Genomic DNA, 18,408 nt, shown 5'->3' on the forward strand with positions numbered 1-18,408 from the left:
GGATGCACAATTGCATGCATGCAAAGTATATTCATATCACCATAGAGTCAGGATGTCAGAACGGAAAGCTTTTGATAGGAAAACATCCTAATATTCTGCAGCAAAGTTTACAGCTGGTACTAAAATTAAACCCATAAGTTTAGGACACTGTCCTTTACTCATTGTGAAAATAGTCAAATGAATTAAAAAACAAAGAGTTTTATATGTTTTTGTGTATTACATATGAGGAAATATTTACATCTTTGTATTAGACAAAACAGGTTATGATCTACTTTTTTGTTATTATGATCCACTACCACTAACAGAACCACTAGATGGCAGAGTAGACCATACTGTATGTACAATAACAAACCATAGATTTAAAAAGTCTGATATTATAGCACAGAATACATTTCAACAGGATAATAAAAAACACACACACAAGGAAATACCAGAATAAGAGTTTTTTTTATTATTATTATTAATAACTGACAGAGATTGAGACATGAGGTGCAGTTTATATTTATTTAGTGTCTTAGGGCAGTTTTTTTTAAAGTGCCTGAAAGGAAATACTGTACAATCATGTTCTAAATGGCTTTCCAACACAGACGTGGCTTCGATTTGAAATTTTAAAATAAACATTTTTGTCTTAGTATATTATTTGTAGAAAAATATGTAGTTTTAACAAGCTGCTTCTGCATCAGAGAGAAGGCATAAGGTGTGCACTCGCAGATGCTCAGTTAGAAATATAAAACTAATACATAGGCTGTTTGTTTAAATTAGTGCAAGATATAAGAGCAAAAGATTGTGTATGTGCATAATTAAATGGGTAGCAACACAGGAAACACAGGATCCGGTTGCCATGTAACCATCACAGTTTTTTTTAACAAGGCTTTCAGAAAAGGTCATTTTGCACCTATTATGGAAATGTATCAGTATGTGGTTCTGATCTCCTCTCCAACCAGAAAAGACGATAATAATGTGGAAAAACACCTCAGTGTCCACATAGATTTATAAATTTGCCTATCCACTTCAGTATTTCATCTACAATGTAAAGACACAAAGCTGAGTGAGACTTTAGTGTGACAGACAGATAATTCAGTTTGCAAGAATTCAGCCATCCGCTCCCACCCTCTCCTCTATATGGTGAGAGCTAGCGTCCAGGCTTGGGGTCGTGCCCTGTGTCGCCTCCAGCTGTCGAGGAGGTGGAGATGCTGTTGTGTTGGACGGCCTGCAGATGAGACCCAGGACCTACAGGGGTGGGACTTCCTCCTGGGCTCACCCCTGCAGCTGGACACAGAGACAGCTGTCAATCAAAGTCACTGATCCTGTGTGGATTGTCCATTGTGTGAGTGGAGTTTGTGAGCGTATGCAATGCATGAAAAATAAATGAAAAGCCACTACAGCTCAGATTAAAGGAAAATATCTCTTTTTATTTTAACAAATGAATACTGTACATACAGGTAAAAAGACAACAATAGAAATATACGAAAGTAACACATGCCAATATTGCATCCATCTTTGTTCTCTGAAGCTCAACACTTACAACATAATTGCTTCTTTTATTTAAGCCACAAGGTGCAGTATTATTTTCTTTCCTTTAAGGTCATTTGCATTGTTGAACATTAACTTTCGCCTGCCGGGAGTGCAACATGGGCATAGTCTGCATTTTGTTCCGAGCTACCTTCATGCAAGGCAAAATGACAGAAATTTGCATTGCACTCCGGAGTATTTAAAATACAGTCAAGGTCTGGTTCATTTAATGAGTATGAAAATGGAAATGAAAAATGCATTCCTTTTAAATGGAGAGTTAAGAGTGCAGTGTGTTCCCCTGATTGGCTCTCCACAGGAATAAAAGTGCAACCAGTGTACCAATATTTGGAGACTGTGGGGTTAAAAGCAGAGTTTTTACTCTTAAGTGCTTTTCAGTTGCACTCGGTGATGGACAGTTCACCCCAAAATTAAAAATACACGTTTTTCTTCTTACCTGTAGTGCCATTATCAGTCTAGATTGTTTTGGTGTGAGCTGCCAAGTGTTGGAGATATTGGCCGGAGAGATGTCGGCCTCTTCATGAAAGTAATAGAACTAGATGATCGGCTTGTGGTGCTGAAAGTGCCAAAACACTACATTTGTATGGAGCTCCACATCCTTCTGGACATACATTTTGGGCTGAACTGTCCTTTTAAGGTCCCTGTGTGTGCTGAGGGGCTGCTTGTCATAACAAGATAAAATGTAACCATGGGGTATTCCCTTATGTGCACATACAAGGTATAAGGTGTCTGACTTATACCCTCAGTGGTGGATGGAGATGATTGGTGTCAGGCGTCTGGAAAAGTTGGTGAGATTTCTAGAAGGGGTTTTACTCACTGGGGTACCCCTGCGCCTCTCTCTGCCGGGCGGTGACAGGACAGTCCTTGTGGGTGAGCAGAATCTGTTTCAGTTGACCGACCTCTGACCTCAGCGACGTCACCTCGTTCTGGAAGCAAACAGAGAAACGCTAAGCATCCTTGAAGAGTAGATTGCGTGTACTTGTGTGTGTACAGAGCGTGTCCCACCTGTAGCTGCAGGTTTGTGTGCGTCAACTCTTCCGCTTTCTTCTCCAGCGACGACACCCACACTTTCCTCTTCTGCCGGCAGCGGGTGGCAGCAGCCCTATTGCGCTCCAGAAACTTTTGCCTGCGCTCGTCAGGGTCCTGCTCTGCCGTCCTTCTGCGGCGGTTGCCTCCTCCTCCCCCTCCTCCACCGCTGCAGCTACCGCCTGCCTGCACTGCATGCTGGGAGTGGGATGGATGGGAAGGCTGCATCTGCTGTGCGACTGGTGATAACTGCAAGCAAACATTTTAAAAGTGACTTCGCTGTGCCTGAGTGCAGAAATATGATGTATCGTCAGGAAGTCAGTCAGTAAATCTGTACCTGTGCTGGAACAGATAGGGGAGGTGCAGGAGGCGAGCCCTGGTGCAGATGGGGAGGCGGTGGTGCTTGGTGAGCCTGAGTGTGGTGGCTGTGATGCTGCGGAGGTGGAGCATGGCACCGCTGTTGGAAGGTGAGGGGTGGAGCTGGAAGCTGTGGGTGATGAGGATGATGGTGGTGTTGTAGTGGAGGTGCCTGATGACGCTGTGACATCATCTCCATCATGTGGCCCATGGACGTCACAGGGTTGTTGATGCCGACCATTGCTGGGTGGTGCTGTTGGAAATGATGGCCCAGCGTCTGTTTGGATCTCTGAGTGGAGATAAGAAGATCAAATACATATAACTATACATGTGATGCACTGTACAAAACAATCGTTACAGTTGCTGCTGTATAAGAAACAGAGATAGAATTAAATAATTATGTAGATAAAATTAAGATAAAAAGTGCACTATACTGAATATACAACTACATAAAATACAAATGCAACAAGTCTCAAGTCTTGAGTAAATATAGATATGTAATTTAAAGTTGCATTAAACATTAAATACCATTAACCATATATAACATAAAATATATATATATTTATTTTATTATAAGGACGTGCGTTCCAAACCCACTGAGTCAAAAAGCTATACATGTCATATCTTTAAGAAAGATAAACACAGTGGAGCCTCCATAATTGACACTCTCATTATAACTTGTATATTTTCACATCCTCTCATTTAAACTGCACATTCCTGCTGAGTTTATAATGGCCTCTAGGAATGTCACAGACAACCAATTTCAACTCTCAAATATCTCAAAGGCCGATGAACCTGGTGTAAGAGGACATAGGAAGATGAATGATTGCATGCCGGGACATGTGGGGAAGAACATGCTCCCAGTGACACTGGATAGGAGCTGGTTATTGCAAGTCATTTCTGGACTATTATTTGTGGGAAATTAAATTTAGTTGCTTAATATTACTGAGAGCCTTTTTGTGTTTCGATTAATTCAAGACAACTTGCATGGAATTGAGGTTGAATTCTATAAGACACACTTACTTACTTAACACACACTTTTAACATCAATCCTACTGACAATATTTAAGGACTCTATAGACTTTTTGAATTAAAGTTATTTTTCAAATGTTTTTTTTAGTAAATAACAATAGTGTAGATGTTGTTTGTAGGGATGGAATAGGTTGTATTATAAAGTTATTGTCCTCTGTATTCCAATGAACACCGATTAAGGGAAGTCCCAACAAAATAAAGATAAAAATCCTTCAACGTAATTGAGAATGCAGTTTAATTGTATGGGAATTTAATTTGTTAGGAGTCAGGATTGATTGGAGACAATGAGTCATTTTACATGTCCCCTAGGTAAGATTGTAAAAGATCATATTTCCAGTCTTGGTATTATATAAAAGAAAAGCTTTAGCACATAACTTCACGTATAACATATCACGTATAAGACATATTTCACTTGCAGTATATTTAGCCTATCACTATCACCCACAGAGCTATTAAACCATGTTTAGGTTGATGTATGTTAAACTAAACACTACAGGCTATATGAAGAACTTGTGGATATACATAAACATTTTCCATCTGGGTGGGGTGTGTTTGACCTCCACCGCGGGCTAAATTGGTACCAGCAGATAAGCTACCTAACCTACAGGCTGCCTCAGGTCAAACAAGCCTTTGTAGCCCTCAGTGTGCTCCCTCAACAAGGCAAAATGTCTCAAAATTAAAATTAAACTGCTCTCCGCCACAATCTCGCACTTATCCCATCATCGCCTTTTCTCCTAATTATCCACAACCGCGAAAACAACTGTAGATAAGAGGGATAATGTGTTCCAATAAATGCTGCAGTCTGCAGCTTGATACCTTCACACTTTATCATTCCCACGTATCATCTGACTAAACAGACTGTAAGAGCTAAATTAAACCTCATCTCACCTTTCTCCTACACTCAGCAGAGGAGACGGAGAGAGAGGGAGAGGTCATGTTTAGAGCATGACATCACCCTCCCACCCCTCCCTGGCAATATTGCTATCTGTTCCCTGTTACACAATATTTCTTTAAGAGAAGAAGCAGATTTTTTTCCCCCGCTTCAACCATTCAACGTCGAAAAAAGGGAGCACATTTAGCGAGTGCCAAGGATGAGGTCACCGCGCTGTCTGTGCCAGCTTTGCCAGCCAGTCAAACGCACAGCCATACACACTGCACAGGACAGGACACGAGTATTTCAGCTCTGTTTACTACATAGAAACACCCTGACACTGGGGCCTGTGATTACATCATGGGTCTCCTTGGCCTGGATGACACACCACGTTGATATTTCTGTCTGGAGGGATCAGTGAATGAAGACACAGAACTGTACATGAAACACTGATCCACTTGTTGAACGTTTACTTTTCCACTTCAGCTGAGTGTGGAGTTACTGTACGGCGGAGGCATGTTAATACACCTTCTGTGGTTTTACAGAAGCAGAGTCCTGTTTCACACCTTGGAAATGCAAAATACAACACCTGATGGCACTAAATTACAATAGAATAGAATTAGAAGTGTGTGTGTTCAAAGTAGAGAGGGTCAGATTTGAACCTGCGACCTGAGCAGCTCTGAAACCTGAAACCACTTTTCAGTTGCCACTCTACACACAAGCCCCGCACATGAATTCATAACCTGTGTGTGTGTGTGTGTGTGGATGCAGAGCGATTTCACAGTTTTCCCTTTGAAGCTGCTTTTGATAGCACACATATATTTAACAATTCATATGACATGCACCTAGAAAGAGGAAATGTAAAATTTACAAGGGGAGAGATGGAGAGCATGTTGACACAAGGAAAATAAAACAACCAAGAAAGCCAGGGAGAGCATGTAGATTGTGACTTCCTGTGGTGCAGACCTGTGTGTGTGTGTGTGTGTGTGTGTGTGTGTGTGTTGAAGTGTAGAATTACACTCTGTTTCCTGTGTATCCTGATTAGAAAGGATTAAGCCAAAGGCAGAGTGTGTTTTGTGGCTTTAATTTCAAAGTAGAGATGAGAATAGAGAATGGTGAAATCATAATAATGTAATGCGAGGATGGTTGAACATTTTAGGAAATAAACTATATCACTTTCTAGTGGAGAATTGGATGAGAAGATTACTACTGCTCATAACTGAAGTTCATACTTGTAATTTGGGTTTCTACTAGAACATGTTTATATGTGTTAATATTGAAAAAAACATTTTTTTTTCTCATACAGTGTCTAAATATACCTGTTACGGCACTGTAGCAGCACTTTCTACCTATGCATAGTACAGTTGTGACATTACAACGTTACCGAAGTCCTGATGGCTCGTTTAATGGCAGAGTTTCTGAATACAGGCTGTGCACATTTCTGCATTTTGATCCTTTTACAGTATTTATATAGCACCTAGACCTGTTTTACAATCAAAACAGATGCAGAAATCATGTGAAGAAATGGGTCCTTTGAGGGAAATATGAAGTTACAGCCGGCAGATGGTGAACTTAGCTGAGCACAAAGACGGGAAACGGCAAAACAGCTGGCCTTGCTCTGACCAAAGGTAACAAAATGTGCCTATTGCTTAGTATAAAAACAACAATTCACTGTCTTATGGTTTCTTGGTTCTGAACAGTTACCATGCCATCAGCGGAGATTCTAGGAAGTTATTGCTCCCAGACAAGAAATAGTTTCACTTCTTGTTCAGATAAAGATATAAAATAAAATAAAACATGTAAATTAGAGAGGTTTGGAGGTGGTGAAAGGTGGACTTCTGTTTCCTTTGGACAGAGCCTGGCGAGCTGTTTCATCCTGTTTCCAGTCTTTATGTTCGGCTAAGCTAGCCAGCTGCTGGTGGCAACTTCAGATTTATCTTACAAATATGAGATTGACTGGTATACATATACATATACCTCTCCGTCAGAAAGTGAATAAGTGTGTTTCCCCAAATGTCAAACTATTCCCCAATAGAAAGGAGAAAGGAATAAAGAGTAATAAGTCAGTACCTGTGGCGAGGAACAGGAGGGGTTGTGTACCGGACCTGGTATACCCATTATACACGACATTTGCTTCTCTATCTGAAGAAGGAAAGAAATTGACACAAAAATAACCTTTCAGCCGTGACAAGGAAAACTTTCATCACATACATAACCTCAAGTATAAAGAGTTCCCCATAAGGTCACATCCATTTGGAGTTTGACACTTTTTTATTAATTCATACACAAGAGTGAAGTGAATTTTTCTGTCAGCCATGAATATTTCTAACTCTGAGAACTTGACCACTTTGGCCACTATACCTGCATCTATTAATCATAACACATGCGTGTCTGAATGCAGATGTATGTGTGTGAGTCTCCCGTACTTACGGGCATGTGCTGAGCAGATGCCCCTTGCATGGCGGGGTCTGGCAGGGTGCCGGGTAAGGAGGCTGGCAGCGGTTGTCTGTGTCTGTTCCGCATGTGGAGGAGGGAGGACAGTGGCCCGGGAACCGGCCTGTGGTCAGCCACAGAGAGAGAGAGAGGGGGAGAGAGAGAAAGAGAGAGGCGAGTCATGCCAGTAAACTACCACAGCTAAAGTTTCACTAATCCAGTTCAGAGAGAGGTGCAAGTTGAAACATTTATAGCTTTAATGGCAGCTGTAGGTGAGGCTGAGATGGATGGACATGGTCAGTAAAGGTCAATGTGGAAACTGGGGATGGATACATGGATGTCATAAATCAAAGGTTCAAATTTACTCGAACAAACTGACTTTTTGTTTTTTTTCTCACTTACCCTGAGAGGCATGTAGCTTGCTCCCATCTCAGAGATTTCTGCCTCCACCCTAATACACTGAAGGTGATAGAAATTTAGAGTGCTCAAAACATAGGGATATTACATTTTAAAATGTATTTTTTTTTTCCTGAAACAATATCTCAGTTGCTCTGCATCATCCACAGACTTCAGTGGGAACAGTTTTAATTGGAACTAATTTCGGCCCGAAAAAAGAGTCCCTATGAAAACATTTGTTCTGAGGATTATCAAGAATTAAAGAGACATCTGTTTCTGAGTTGTTTCCATTTTCAAATGTTTAAAAGACATTTTTTGATGCTATGAGCAGCACAACTTTAATTCCACTTTACCTCCACTGTACTGTGGTGGAGGCAGTTTTGCCCGATTTGGCTGTTTTCCTTACCTCTAGGTTATTACATTACATTTAAACATACAAACATATATATTTTATGTTTTGTGTGAAAGACAAAAATAAATTAAATCTCTTCCCCTTATTTTATTTATTTTTCTAAAAAGCAACACTTTTCGAACCTTGAAAAGATTAAAATTCAAGTATCAAGGATTTCCAACACATGTAGGAACTGTGTTTATTATTTTTTGTATCACATGGGCAGTTGAATCTGGCTATGTTCAAACTATTTATTCATACCTCTTTATATCCTACAGAGCCATGTTATATATCCATGTAAAATCATTTCATCTGTCCATGACTGTTATATCTATTTAATGTAACAAAATATATCTTTTTTTTTTTTTTTTTTAATCTTTAATGATATCTAAAAATGATTTATTTTGTAACTGAGGTTTTGGCTTTGCCTAAATGTATGTGATTAGATCAGAATGTGTCTTATGAGGCATTTTTGAATGCTTAATTTTTTTCATGTACTCTGATTTAAGTGTTTACTGTTGTCCTGATGTAGGTACATTTAGGACGAAGCTGCTTGCGTGTGTGCTATTTTAACAAAATGTCATCAAGCCCAACTGAAGAGTAAACCAGGAGAAGGGAGGTGGGTTAAGCTTCTTACTGAGCTATTTGGTGTCAGTCAAATGCAACACTGGGTGGAGAAAGAAATCTCAGAGGTGGAAATGTGCGCACATAAAACCTAAACTATCTACAAAACCACTAGAAGTAAGTGAGAGAATGTTCTGTTTTGTGATTTAAGTGAACCAACACTTAAAATCTGGACAAGAGCATACACTGAACATAAATAAATACATAAAGATGTTATTGTATGTGAGCAGAAAGGTGTATGTACACAGAGGTTTGAGGTGAAGCAACGATCATGGAAACTCTTCTAAGGTGAAAAAAGTGAAAGAAAACAAAGATATGGAAAAAAGTAACAGCTTGAGAGGGAGGAGGGAAGCTCAGGGATCACAGCGGGGGATGCAGAGACCCGGGGTGCCATGTGCTGACCTAACCGCTCTGGCTCTCAGCCAATCGGACAGCGCGGGCCTCCGTGGCGGCGCTGAGGTCATCGACAATGATGTCATCACTGAATCTGGGGTATGCAGCCCGTTTAACATACAACAAAGTACAGACAAACCAAAACAGCATTTCCTAACGTAACCACAACAGTTTGACCGGGCCAACAGCCAGACACTCAGAGACCAGGTCGCTATGGAAACTGGTCGTAAACACAAGAGGAAACAGTCAGACACACGATCCGTGGTTCATTTAGCAACACTTAGCTGGTTTCACTGACTAACATGCTGTCTGGATTCAGCTGGCACTGATTTATGGACCATAATCGACTGTCAGCTCATTCCTCGCTGCCCTGTCCTGTCCTGTCTGGTCCTGGACAGATGTTTGGAGCTTATTATGTCACTCACTTACTTTTGGTACCATGGTTCATTAAAACAACTGCAGAGATGTGGCAGAGGCTTTGTTTATGTACTAAATGTGTTGCATCAGAAATCAGAGGGCTTTTGTTTTTGTAAGACAAAACCGTGTTGGGAGAAGAGAAGGATTTAAAAGTCCTATTTAGGCTCCAACGTAATAAGAACAATGCTACAAATGTGATGCATCCTGGTGATCCCAAAATCAAAAATACATATTTTTCCTCTTACCTGTAGTGTCTAGATTGGTCTGGTGTGAGTTGCCAAGTGTTGGAGATATCAGCCAAAGAGATGTCTGTGTTCTGTTATATATATAGGAACTAAATGGCACTTGACTTGTGGTGCCCAATGCGCAAAAAAAAACTACATTTTAAAAACTCAGTGGAAAGAAAACAGTTCCTATGTGAAACTGCTCACAACAAGGACTGTGGATTATCTTGAATAACCAGGTCATTGTTGTTCAAAAGCCCATATCTCCAACACTCACACCGAAACAATCTGATAAACAGCACTCGAGAGGAAAAATCTGTATTTTTGATTTTGTTGCGCGGTCTGAGTCCTTTGGTGCATGTCATTCTCTATTTCTCTCCCTCCTTATGTATTGTGTGTCACAAAATGTAAAAATGAAACTGCTCATTTTAATTTATGAGTTGATAATTATGACTTGAAGACAAAACAATATTATACAATAAAAAAACAATGACAACAACAAAAACTAACTAAAAAAATATTTGTTAAAAAAAAGTCCTTGGAAATTTGCATTTGAAACATTTCACTTTTTTATGTTTAAAAAACATTTAAAAAAGAAGTTGAGGTGGCAATTAAATTTCAATAAGCCCAAACAGCTGGCAGTGAAAATGGAAGTGCTGTTTAAGTGTAAGCAATAAATAGAGACTAAATGTAAATTTCAGCATAAATGTTTGGGAAAGATAAGTGTGACAAAAATATAATCAAGCTGCATTAAATGTACAATATTATAAATTGGTATGCTCCTCAGTATATATGCTATATACTCCGATAGCATTAGTCAATACTCATACGCAAAAGTGCATTTAGGTTAAGTGCCTTGACTGAAAAATGTAGGCAGAAGTTCATTTTTTTAAAAATGGTACCGTGTTGTGTAACAGCCTTTCTACTTTGCATCAAGTCTTTAAATATGAGAGGGGCTTATAGAAGTCAGGTTAGGAATTTTATATGGAATAGAAATGGTAGAGATGTATTTTTGGATTTCAGGATTGTGTTTGTTTAAGTTCTTATGTTGAATGTCTTGCGCTTCAAACACCTTGGGGTGGAATTAAGTGCTTTCACTCCTGTCGACTGTTACAGTATTTGATCATCCATAAGAAAAAAATTAATCAGTGATTAATTCTGTTTTGGTTTCATTTGATTTTGTAGGATATGTTTAAAAAAAATCAAAATAAACATAACTTATACATACCTTTATTTGGAGATATGTATCCTAATCAAGTCACAGACATATTGTCATTAACAGTCTTACTAAAAATGTCTAATATTTCTCATTTACAAAATGTGCATGTATTTGATTAAAACTGAAAATGTATGAATAATGTATATGTAATTTGCCCAGTGGCATTGATTTGTACAGTTACAGTTGCTTTTAATATCAGCTTCAATGCTACTATTTTTTATTGCCTGAAATCATATGGAATTTTAGTCAGCGAATAATTGAATGTCAATTTAAATTTCACAGGGCTAAAATGTAACTAAAAAGGGATTTTGTTGCACATCAAACAGCAAGCTCCGAGTAAAACTGGTGTGACATTTTTAATTAAATCTGCAGTAAATGTAATGAAATACTCAGATGACATAAATCCAAATCCGAAGTTGAAATGCCAGGAAGAGGGAAAGCAGCTGCTGGGAGCTGCTCTGTTGAAAGACAGGAACTCCTCTAATCTGTCTGTTGAACTGGGTGATAACCAGGGAGCCATGTTAACTGCACAGCCGCTGAGAGACTCCAGTCTGAGTCCTAACAGACATAACAGAGGCAGTGTTTGGGTGGCAGGGTGGGTATGTCAGTGGGTTTGAGTGGGTGTTGTGCAGCAGCTCTCCATCTCTTTTGCTCTGACTTTGTTCTCTCAGTAAATTGATGTTTGATTTTTTCCCTCCTTTCTCTCACTTCATTAGTGGAGTGATAAATTATGCAGGGGGAAATGCCAGTCTGTGCCAGACAGAATGAGTTATAATACATCCAAAACAGGATGGGCGAGACAGGGTAAAGGAGAGGAAGAAAGAGTGAAATAAGGCAACATTAAAAGGAAATATGTGTGTGTGTGTGATGAAGGGAATATGTGTTAATCTGTGCTGTATGTAGGTATAGGGCCTTTCAGGTGTTTGTGTAAGTGTGCAGCAGTACTCACCCTGAGTGTGTGAGGGTGGAAGGAGCCTGGGTGATGACTGATCCGGACTGCGAGGAGGACAGAGCTTGTTGGGCAGCCAGGCTGCAGCTGGGGCCCATCATGGCGCCATGAGACTGAGGGTGCTGCAGGAGGTGGGTCTGCGGATGATGCAGCGGTGGCTGTGGATGTGGGTGCTGAGGCTGGGGTGGGTGCTGGAGCTGGAGCTGGGGTTTGAGCTGCTGCTGGTTCATACAGGACGGCCCATTATGAGAAAGCGTCTGTGGGGAGAAGTGGAAGCTACGATCAGCTGGGAGCATTTTGAACTTGCGGTATCTACTTTCATTTGAGAGTGTTTTGTGATCTGAGGTGATTTTGATGCTTGTGTGTGCGTGCATTTGTTTAAGTGTGTGCTTGTGTGTTTGATGTCTCGCTGTTTAATTTACAGGGGAGAATGTGATCACCTGGTGTGTCTTTCCTCGCAGCAGGTCATATATCTGCAGTCATCTAATTGGGTCTGACTGCTTTTATCTCCCTCACACTCATGTGTCACTCAAAACGCTAACCTGACAGACCTCAAAAGCAAACATCTATCAGCAATGTGGCACAAGTCAACAATATGTCTTGATTGTTGCTTCTTTTGAGGCTAACTTCAGCCAAAACATTAGAAATTCAGCTTAATTTTGCTTTGTATTTTACTTTTAAATTTACCTGTTTGCTCTTTTCCTCTTCTTGTGCTTGAAGAAACTCTTCTTCTATCTCCTTGAACAGACCAACCTCTTCACAGTTCTGCAAAAATCGGGTTGGTGTTGGAGTCTGGTCTGGAAGCATCACATACAAATACACAAACAAAAGAGGAGAAACAGGTTTTAAAAAATCAGTAGACATTCATGTATCGCTGCCTGATGTCTCTCTTGATATTTGCTGTCTAAATCGACTGTTGTCCGTGCTGTAATGCCAAGAGGAGAAACAAGTCTCCTCTCAGCCGCGCTCTGTCTCTCTCTGTGATAACATCAGTCTGTCTCTCTGAGCCGTCTAAACATGCAGGGGTCAAAGGGCAGCTGGGCTCTTTGTTTTGACATGAGATTTCCTGCAGGAGGCGTGACAGGCTGCAGGACAGAGAGCAAAAGAGACGCAGAGGGAGAGTCTGCAGAGGTTTGGTGACGTGTCCATGTTTATGTCCAGATGGACAGCTGTTTCTATGGTTACAGACATTGTCATATGACAGTGTTCTGACCATAAGTTTGGATTGTTATAGAAAAAAATGCTTCCCGTCATGCACCTGTGGTTGCATTGTTGTAGGGTTCTATTGGCATCAAAATTTAAAATTAGTAAATGAACTCATCATACAGAATGAGACTTTTCAGAATAATAATTATACGAAATATTACTACATTAAAATTATTAATGCATTAATGTCTTCATTGCTTTATTGTTGCAGCTGGTAAAACTGATGCTAATTCTCATAAATGTATATACTGCTTGGTAGCTTAACCTGTAGTCATAATTTATTGTTTGATTTTATATTCAAATATTTTACAATTGTAATGCAGTAGAAGTAAAAAGTATAACAATAAAATGCAAGTACCTCAAAATTAAAGCGGCGAATGACGAACAACTGCATCTGTATATAAAAATAACATGTCTCTTTTGCCTTGAAATAGCTGCTAACCTGTTTTATTTAATGTCTCTCTGGAGTAAGAATCACAGCCTTAATAATTTATTGTAGCGTGCGGTGCACACATATAGTTTGACTAGGGTTTTTGAAAGCCCTATTTTTTCCTAATTCTTATTTGTGCTATTACAAAAAGAATCTAGAACAACATTTAGACTATAATGCGACACAACTTAAAATCCCCACTAAATCCCAGTTCTTTAAAAAGGATGACCCCTTTTTTGTCCATGCATGGGAAAAAAATTAGGGATTGATAGAAAAGGAAGATGATGAATATACAAGATATAAAATATTTTGGTCAGCAACTACTATTTTGTGTAATTTTTCAAGCAAAAATGCTAAACATTCCCTGGTTCCAGCTTGACAAATGTGAGTATTAACAGCTTTTCTCTATGATAATATAGATAATATTTTTCGGGGTCTGGACTATTGGTTAGAGGAAAAAAAGTTACTTGAAGACATCCCCTTGGCCTCTGAAAATTTGTGATTTTTGCTTTGTTTTTCTTTGCTATTTTATGACACTTAATTGAAAAAAAAATCATATAATTCAGCAAGACACGAATCAGCTCCACTGTGGTTCATTTACAGAACCAAATATAGAGTAAAATATCTAAGAAGGTTAACCCCTGCACAGCTCCTCCCTGTATTTTTAAATCAAAGCTTGTCTTCACTGATGTCGTTATCAGTATGTTTTGCCTGATCTGATGGCGTGTACTGTGCATGTTGCAACATGAGCAGCTCTGTTTCACAGCACAGACTATCTGAGCAAAGGAAGCCTGTATCGAGCTTATCTGATTTCATACTGTATAACGTAGCGTCATCATTTTTTCATCAAGCACTGATCCTGAAAAGAGGTCACCACACACACACACATGCAGCTGAACATATAGCATGTCTAAGTAGTGAACAAATTAGAACGATAATTTCAAGACAACAGGATACATAAACTCCATATTACCCCTTGGTGGAGAAGACAGAAAATTATGTTTTTTTTTCTTTATGTGGTTGCTTTTTTTTTTATGCTCTCTTACCTGTAAAAGCCGGATCCGTCTTGATGGAGGAGAACTTGAGGGACATCTCATGCTTGCGTCTGTGGATGATCAGATGCTCTTCTAACTGGAAGCGCTGCAGCAACACCAACAGAATGAAAAACGTATAAAGAGCTGCACACAGCTGTATGACATGATGGAATGAGATTAAATCAGCTAACGATTCTTATAGCTGACTAATCAGCAATAATGGTCTGCAGTTAGTTGAGTATTTGAGAATATTTATCACTCCAGATGATACTTGTCATGAATAAAAAGTGTATTTATTAAGTACATTTGTTTTTTTTTTACTATTATTATAGTTATTTATGTGACACTGGCATTTTAGCACAGCCTTGAGCGCATGTCATATTACATTTAATGTGAAAAATTCAATCCTTAATCTTAAAAATTCCTATTGTCAGCCTTGCAATACATTGTTTCCACAATAAAATATTCATATGATTATAACTTTTCTACAACATCAAAATATTTAATTGAATTCTGTCAAGATTCAAGATGTTTTATTGTCACTGCCGAAAAACATGTGAAATGCTTTTGCTGGGATGCTCCATTAGAGAAAGAAGTAAATAGTAAATATAAAAAATAAAAATAAAACAATCACAAAATATAGGAACTTTATAAGAGATTTAAGAAATACAAAATAAGAAAAAATAATAACAAAATACATTTTTATATAAAGCCTACATTAATATTTAATATACATTAAGGCCATGTATTTAGTGTGTTTGGATTGCATCTAGTTTTTTGTGTTTCTGTGTAGGGTTAATCAGGATTAATAACAGTATTTTATTAATTGTCAAATATTTCCCTGCAAAATAATACTTTTAGCTGTTATGTTGCAGTTGTAACACACACATATTGTATCCAACTGACCTGAGAGCAGCCCGGGGCGCCGCAAACATAAAGCCTGTCCTGTTTGTCATTCATGTCATATACAAGCCTGCAAAACAGAAAAGTAATATATTAACCTGCATCCTCATCATTACTGTATGTAAAGTACTGTGCTATCTGTCAGTTCACAGTAACTGTATAATTTAATTCAGCAGGCAGCTTGTAGTTCTGAATTTTTAATTACACAGACACAATGCCCTTAGATAAATCACACACTGAGATTACAGTTATCCTCCTATTATCACATCTTTATTGTGGAGGCGGTGTGTAATGATGTAGATGCCACAGATGATGGATGTTTCACCCAGAGACACAACATTATCTCAAGGAAAATGATCCCTTTGGTGCCAGCGGGAGAGCAACAGTATTGCTGTATACTGCAGGTAGTCATTTTTATTTGGACAAGTACTATAATAAATACAGTCTGTTTTTGTTTTTCCTAACTCTTCATTACAACCTACTAATAACATGTAAGCACCAGGGAATCAAAGCCTTACGGCAACATGATCTTTACTTTTCATGGTTATTATGTAGCGAAGTGCGATTATGCTTTCATCGGGGCATCAGTTAATAATACCAGTGTGATGAAAGGATAGACGCTTGCCGTGCATAACATAAAAATAAAGTCACCATAGGGCAAAAAACAAGCACAGAATAGAGCACAATGATACACCCACATGCAGCGCTAACCCAGGGTTGACCCACTCAGTTCTTCAGTGGAGATATTAAGCCAGTGATGGGGGGTAATTATGACTTATTTGAAGTGCTACTGCTGCTGACCCCTCATTTTCCACTGAGAGCAAAGGAAGAAGCCTTGAAGAACTCCCTGGCCTCAGGCATTCCTCAGAGCTGTGTGTCACCAAACAAGGTTCACACACTTGTAGAGAGGTCAACAGGGTGACCCTTTCCTTGAGTTTTCATTCTCCTACAGCACGTGTTTACTGATAACTTCAGGGGGGAGGAAGAAGTGATCGAAAAATGTCAAAGGTGGAGATGGCGCCGATGAGGAGTGTTTAGGACATTTATTCACAGGTACACACACGCTTTTCCCCCTTAAGCAAACTTTGCGTGCGCAGAAAGCGCTGAGAAGACAGTAAAGTGGGTCCTGATGTTATGGGAAAGAGTGAGAGCGAAAGAGAGGAGCGAGGAGAGAGAGGGCAAAAGTACATGCTTCCATAAGAAATGGAAAGTGTGTGTGTGTGTGTGTGTGTGGGGGGGGGGGGGGGGGGGGGGGCTTGAGGGGTTGGAGAGTGACATTAGGGTGATGGAGAGAGGAATGGAAAGGGCAAGTGGCAGAGAGAGAGAGAGAGAGAGAGAGAGAGAGAGAGAGAAAGGATACAATGAATGGAAGAGAGAAGGAATGAGGGTGGGAGGCGGCAGAGGGAGGGCAGCACTGTAGGACTACTCCTGACAGGTTTGAACCTGCCTCAGCCCCCACTTTCCAACCCCTGCGAGTAGAGGTGACTTCATACATGTAGGTGTGTGAGTGTGTTGTGTTTATGTGTGTATTGCTGAATGGAATAAGCAAGCAAATGTCCACAACACCACAATAATAGATAGAGAGATCGATAGATAATTTACAAAATCAGCTTCAAAAGACAGAAGGTGTTATAGATTTACAGTTTTTATGTAAGTGCACTTTGCAGTGTAGCTTTTCTCAAAGCAATATTATTACATAATGTTATATTCCAGAGATGAATACATAGATAGATGATGATAATCATGATTATCTCCAACAGTTTTAGCTCTCTGTTCTCCTTTCAGAAGCACTTGTACAAGATGAGCAGACTCAGCACATTTTCAGCAAAACCTTCTGTCAGAGCGGTTACATCAATGCGGAATGACGTCATCCTTAATACATAAATCCAACAACAGACCAGACAACATGTTGCCCGTTCAAAACGGATTAATGTCTCTCTTTGTTGATTTTAAAAAATATCTTTGGGGCAATTAAATCACAAGATTTTTTCCCGCCTCCTTATCTGTTACAGCTCTACACTTACGCTGAATGACACAACTTTTCCAACCACCTGTGCTTTTGAATGATATTCAATATCCAGCTTCAAAATGAGCCCACTTTACTTACTTAATACTTCTGAAAGTTGCCATGTTTGATAGCTGTCAACACCATCGAGCCTCTCGCGCCGGTTTGAGCTAATTCTGTTCAAATTAGGCAGCGGTTCTGACCGGCGACTCGTCCGCCAGCCGGGCGGTCGGTACTTGTATTCGTCTCAAAAACATGCCGGTGCGTCTCATTTCCCAAAGATCCGTATAGCAACCTGTTCAACTCATAAACAAGCCCGGCACAGCTGTATGGAGAGTGCTGTCACACCCCCCAAATAGACTCTAGCGCTCAACCTCGTCCGCCTGGTGATGAGACTTCACCGGGACAGCTAAGCCAAAAACTTCCAGCCGTTAACTTTCCAGCAGCGTAAATAAAAATAAGAAATTAGCGGATAAAGATACGCTCAGCAGACAGTTTGCTGTTGAGTTAAAAGTTTTGTGAATGAAAGTAAATTGCGGAGGCTTACCTACAAGTAGAGAGGGACAAGCGGCGCTCCAGAGAGGAACCACGTTGGACTGGAGCGAGATTACAATACGTTCTATTTACAGAAGCATTACATCACCCTCCCGGTGACGTCACGTGGGATTCCTGAACTTCTAAATCATTGCGGTCCCGTACGGAGAGAGGGATTGAGGGGGGCGGGGTTACAACACCGGCCGGTAGGGGGACGGGACGGGACGGCAGCATGGTGGTGGACCTGGACAGACAGACAGCCCACATCAACGGCAACGTGACGGGACACGGGGCAGACCGGGTGGGCGCCCCTCTCTCTCTTTCTCTCTCTCCCTCTCGCCCCACTTTCAGTCTCTGTCTGAAACGGGACGTCCCAGGCAGCGTCTGTATGGAGTGAATGCGTCAAAATGAGCAATAGCCCTCAAGGTTTTTGT

The 18,408-nt window shown here is 40.0% G+C and overlaps 1 protein-coding gene across 1 annotated transcript; it reads right to left on the reverse strand.

The window, feature by feature from the left end:
• Positions 1–286: 286 nt before the first annotated feature.
• Positions 287–18,032, reverse strand: LOC131984304 (cyclic AMP-responsive element-binding protein 5-like). Its single transcript, XM_059349163.1, has 11 exons — positions 17,988–18,032; positions 15,439–15,505; positions 14,545–14,638; positions 12,550–12,659; positions 11,863–12,119; positions 7,247–7,373; positions 6,887–6,958; positions 2,894–3,202; positions 2,536–2,805; positions 2,348–2,456; positions 287–1,269 (listed from the first exon to the last, which is right to left on the reverse strand). Exons 2-11 carry the CDS (start codon positions 15,490–15,492, stop codon positions 1,133–1,135), a joined length of 1,539 nt encoding a protein of 512 aa, XP_059205146.1. The 5' UTR covers positions 15,493–15,505; positions 17,988–18,032; the 3' UTR covers positions 287–1,132.
• Positions 18,033–18,408: the final 376 nt, after the last annotated feature.

The sequence above is a fragment of the Centropristis striata genome, chromosome 14 (genome assembly GCF_030273125.1).
Source record: "Centropristis striata isolate RG_2023a ecotype Rhode Island chromosome 14, C.striata_1.0, whole genome shotgun sequence".
In the NCBI taxonomy this organism is placed as follows: Eukaryota; Metazoa; Chordata; class Actinopteri; order Perciformes; family Serranidae; genus Centropristis; species Centropristis striata.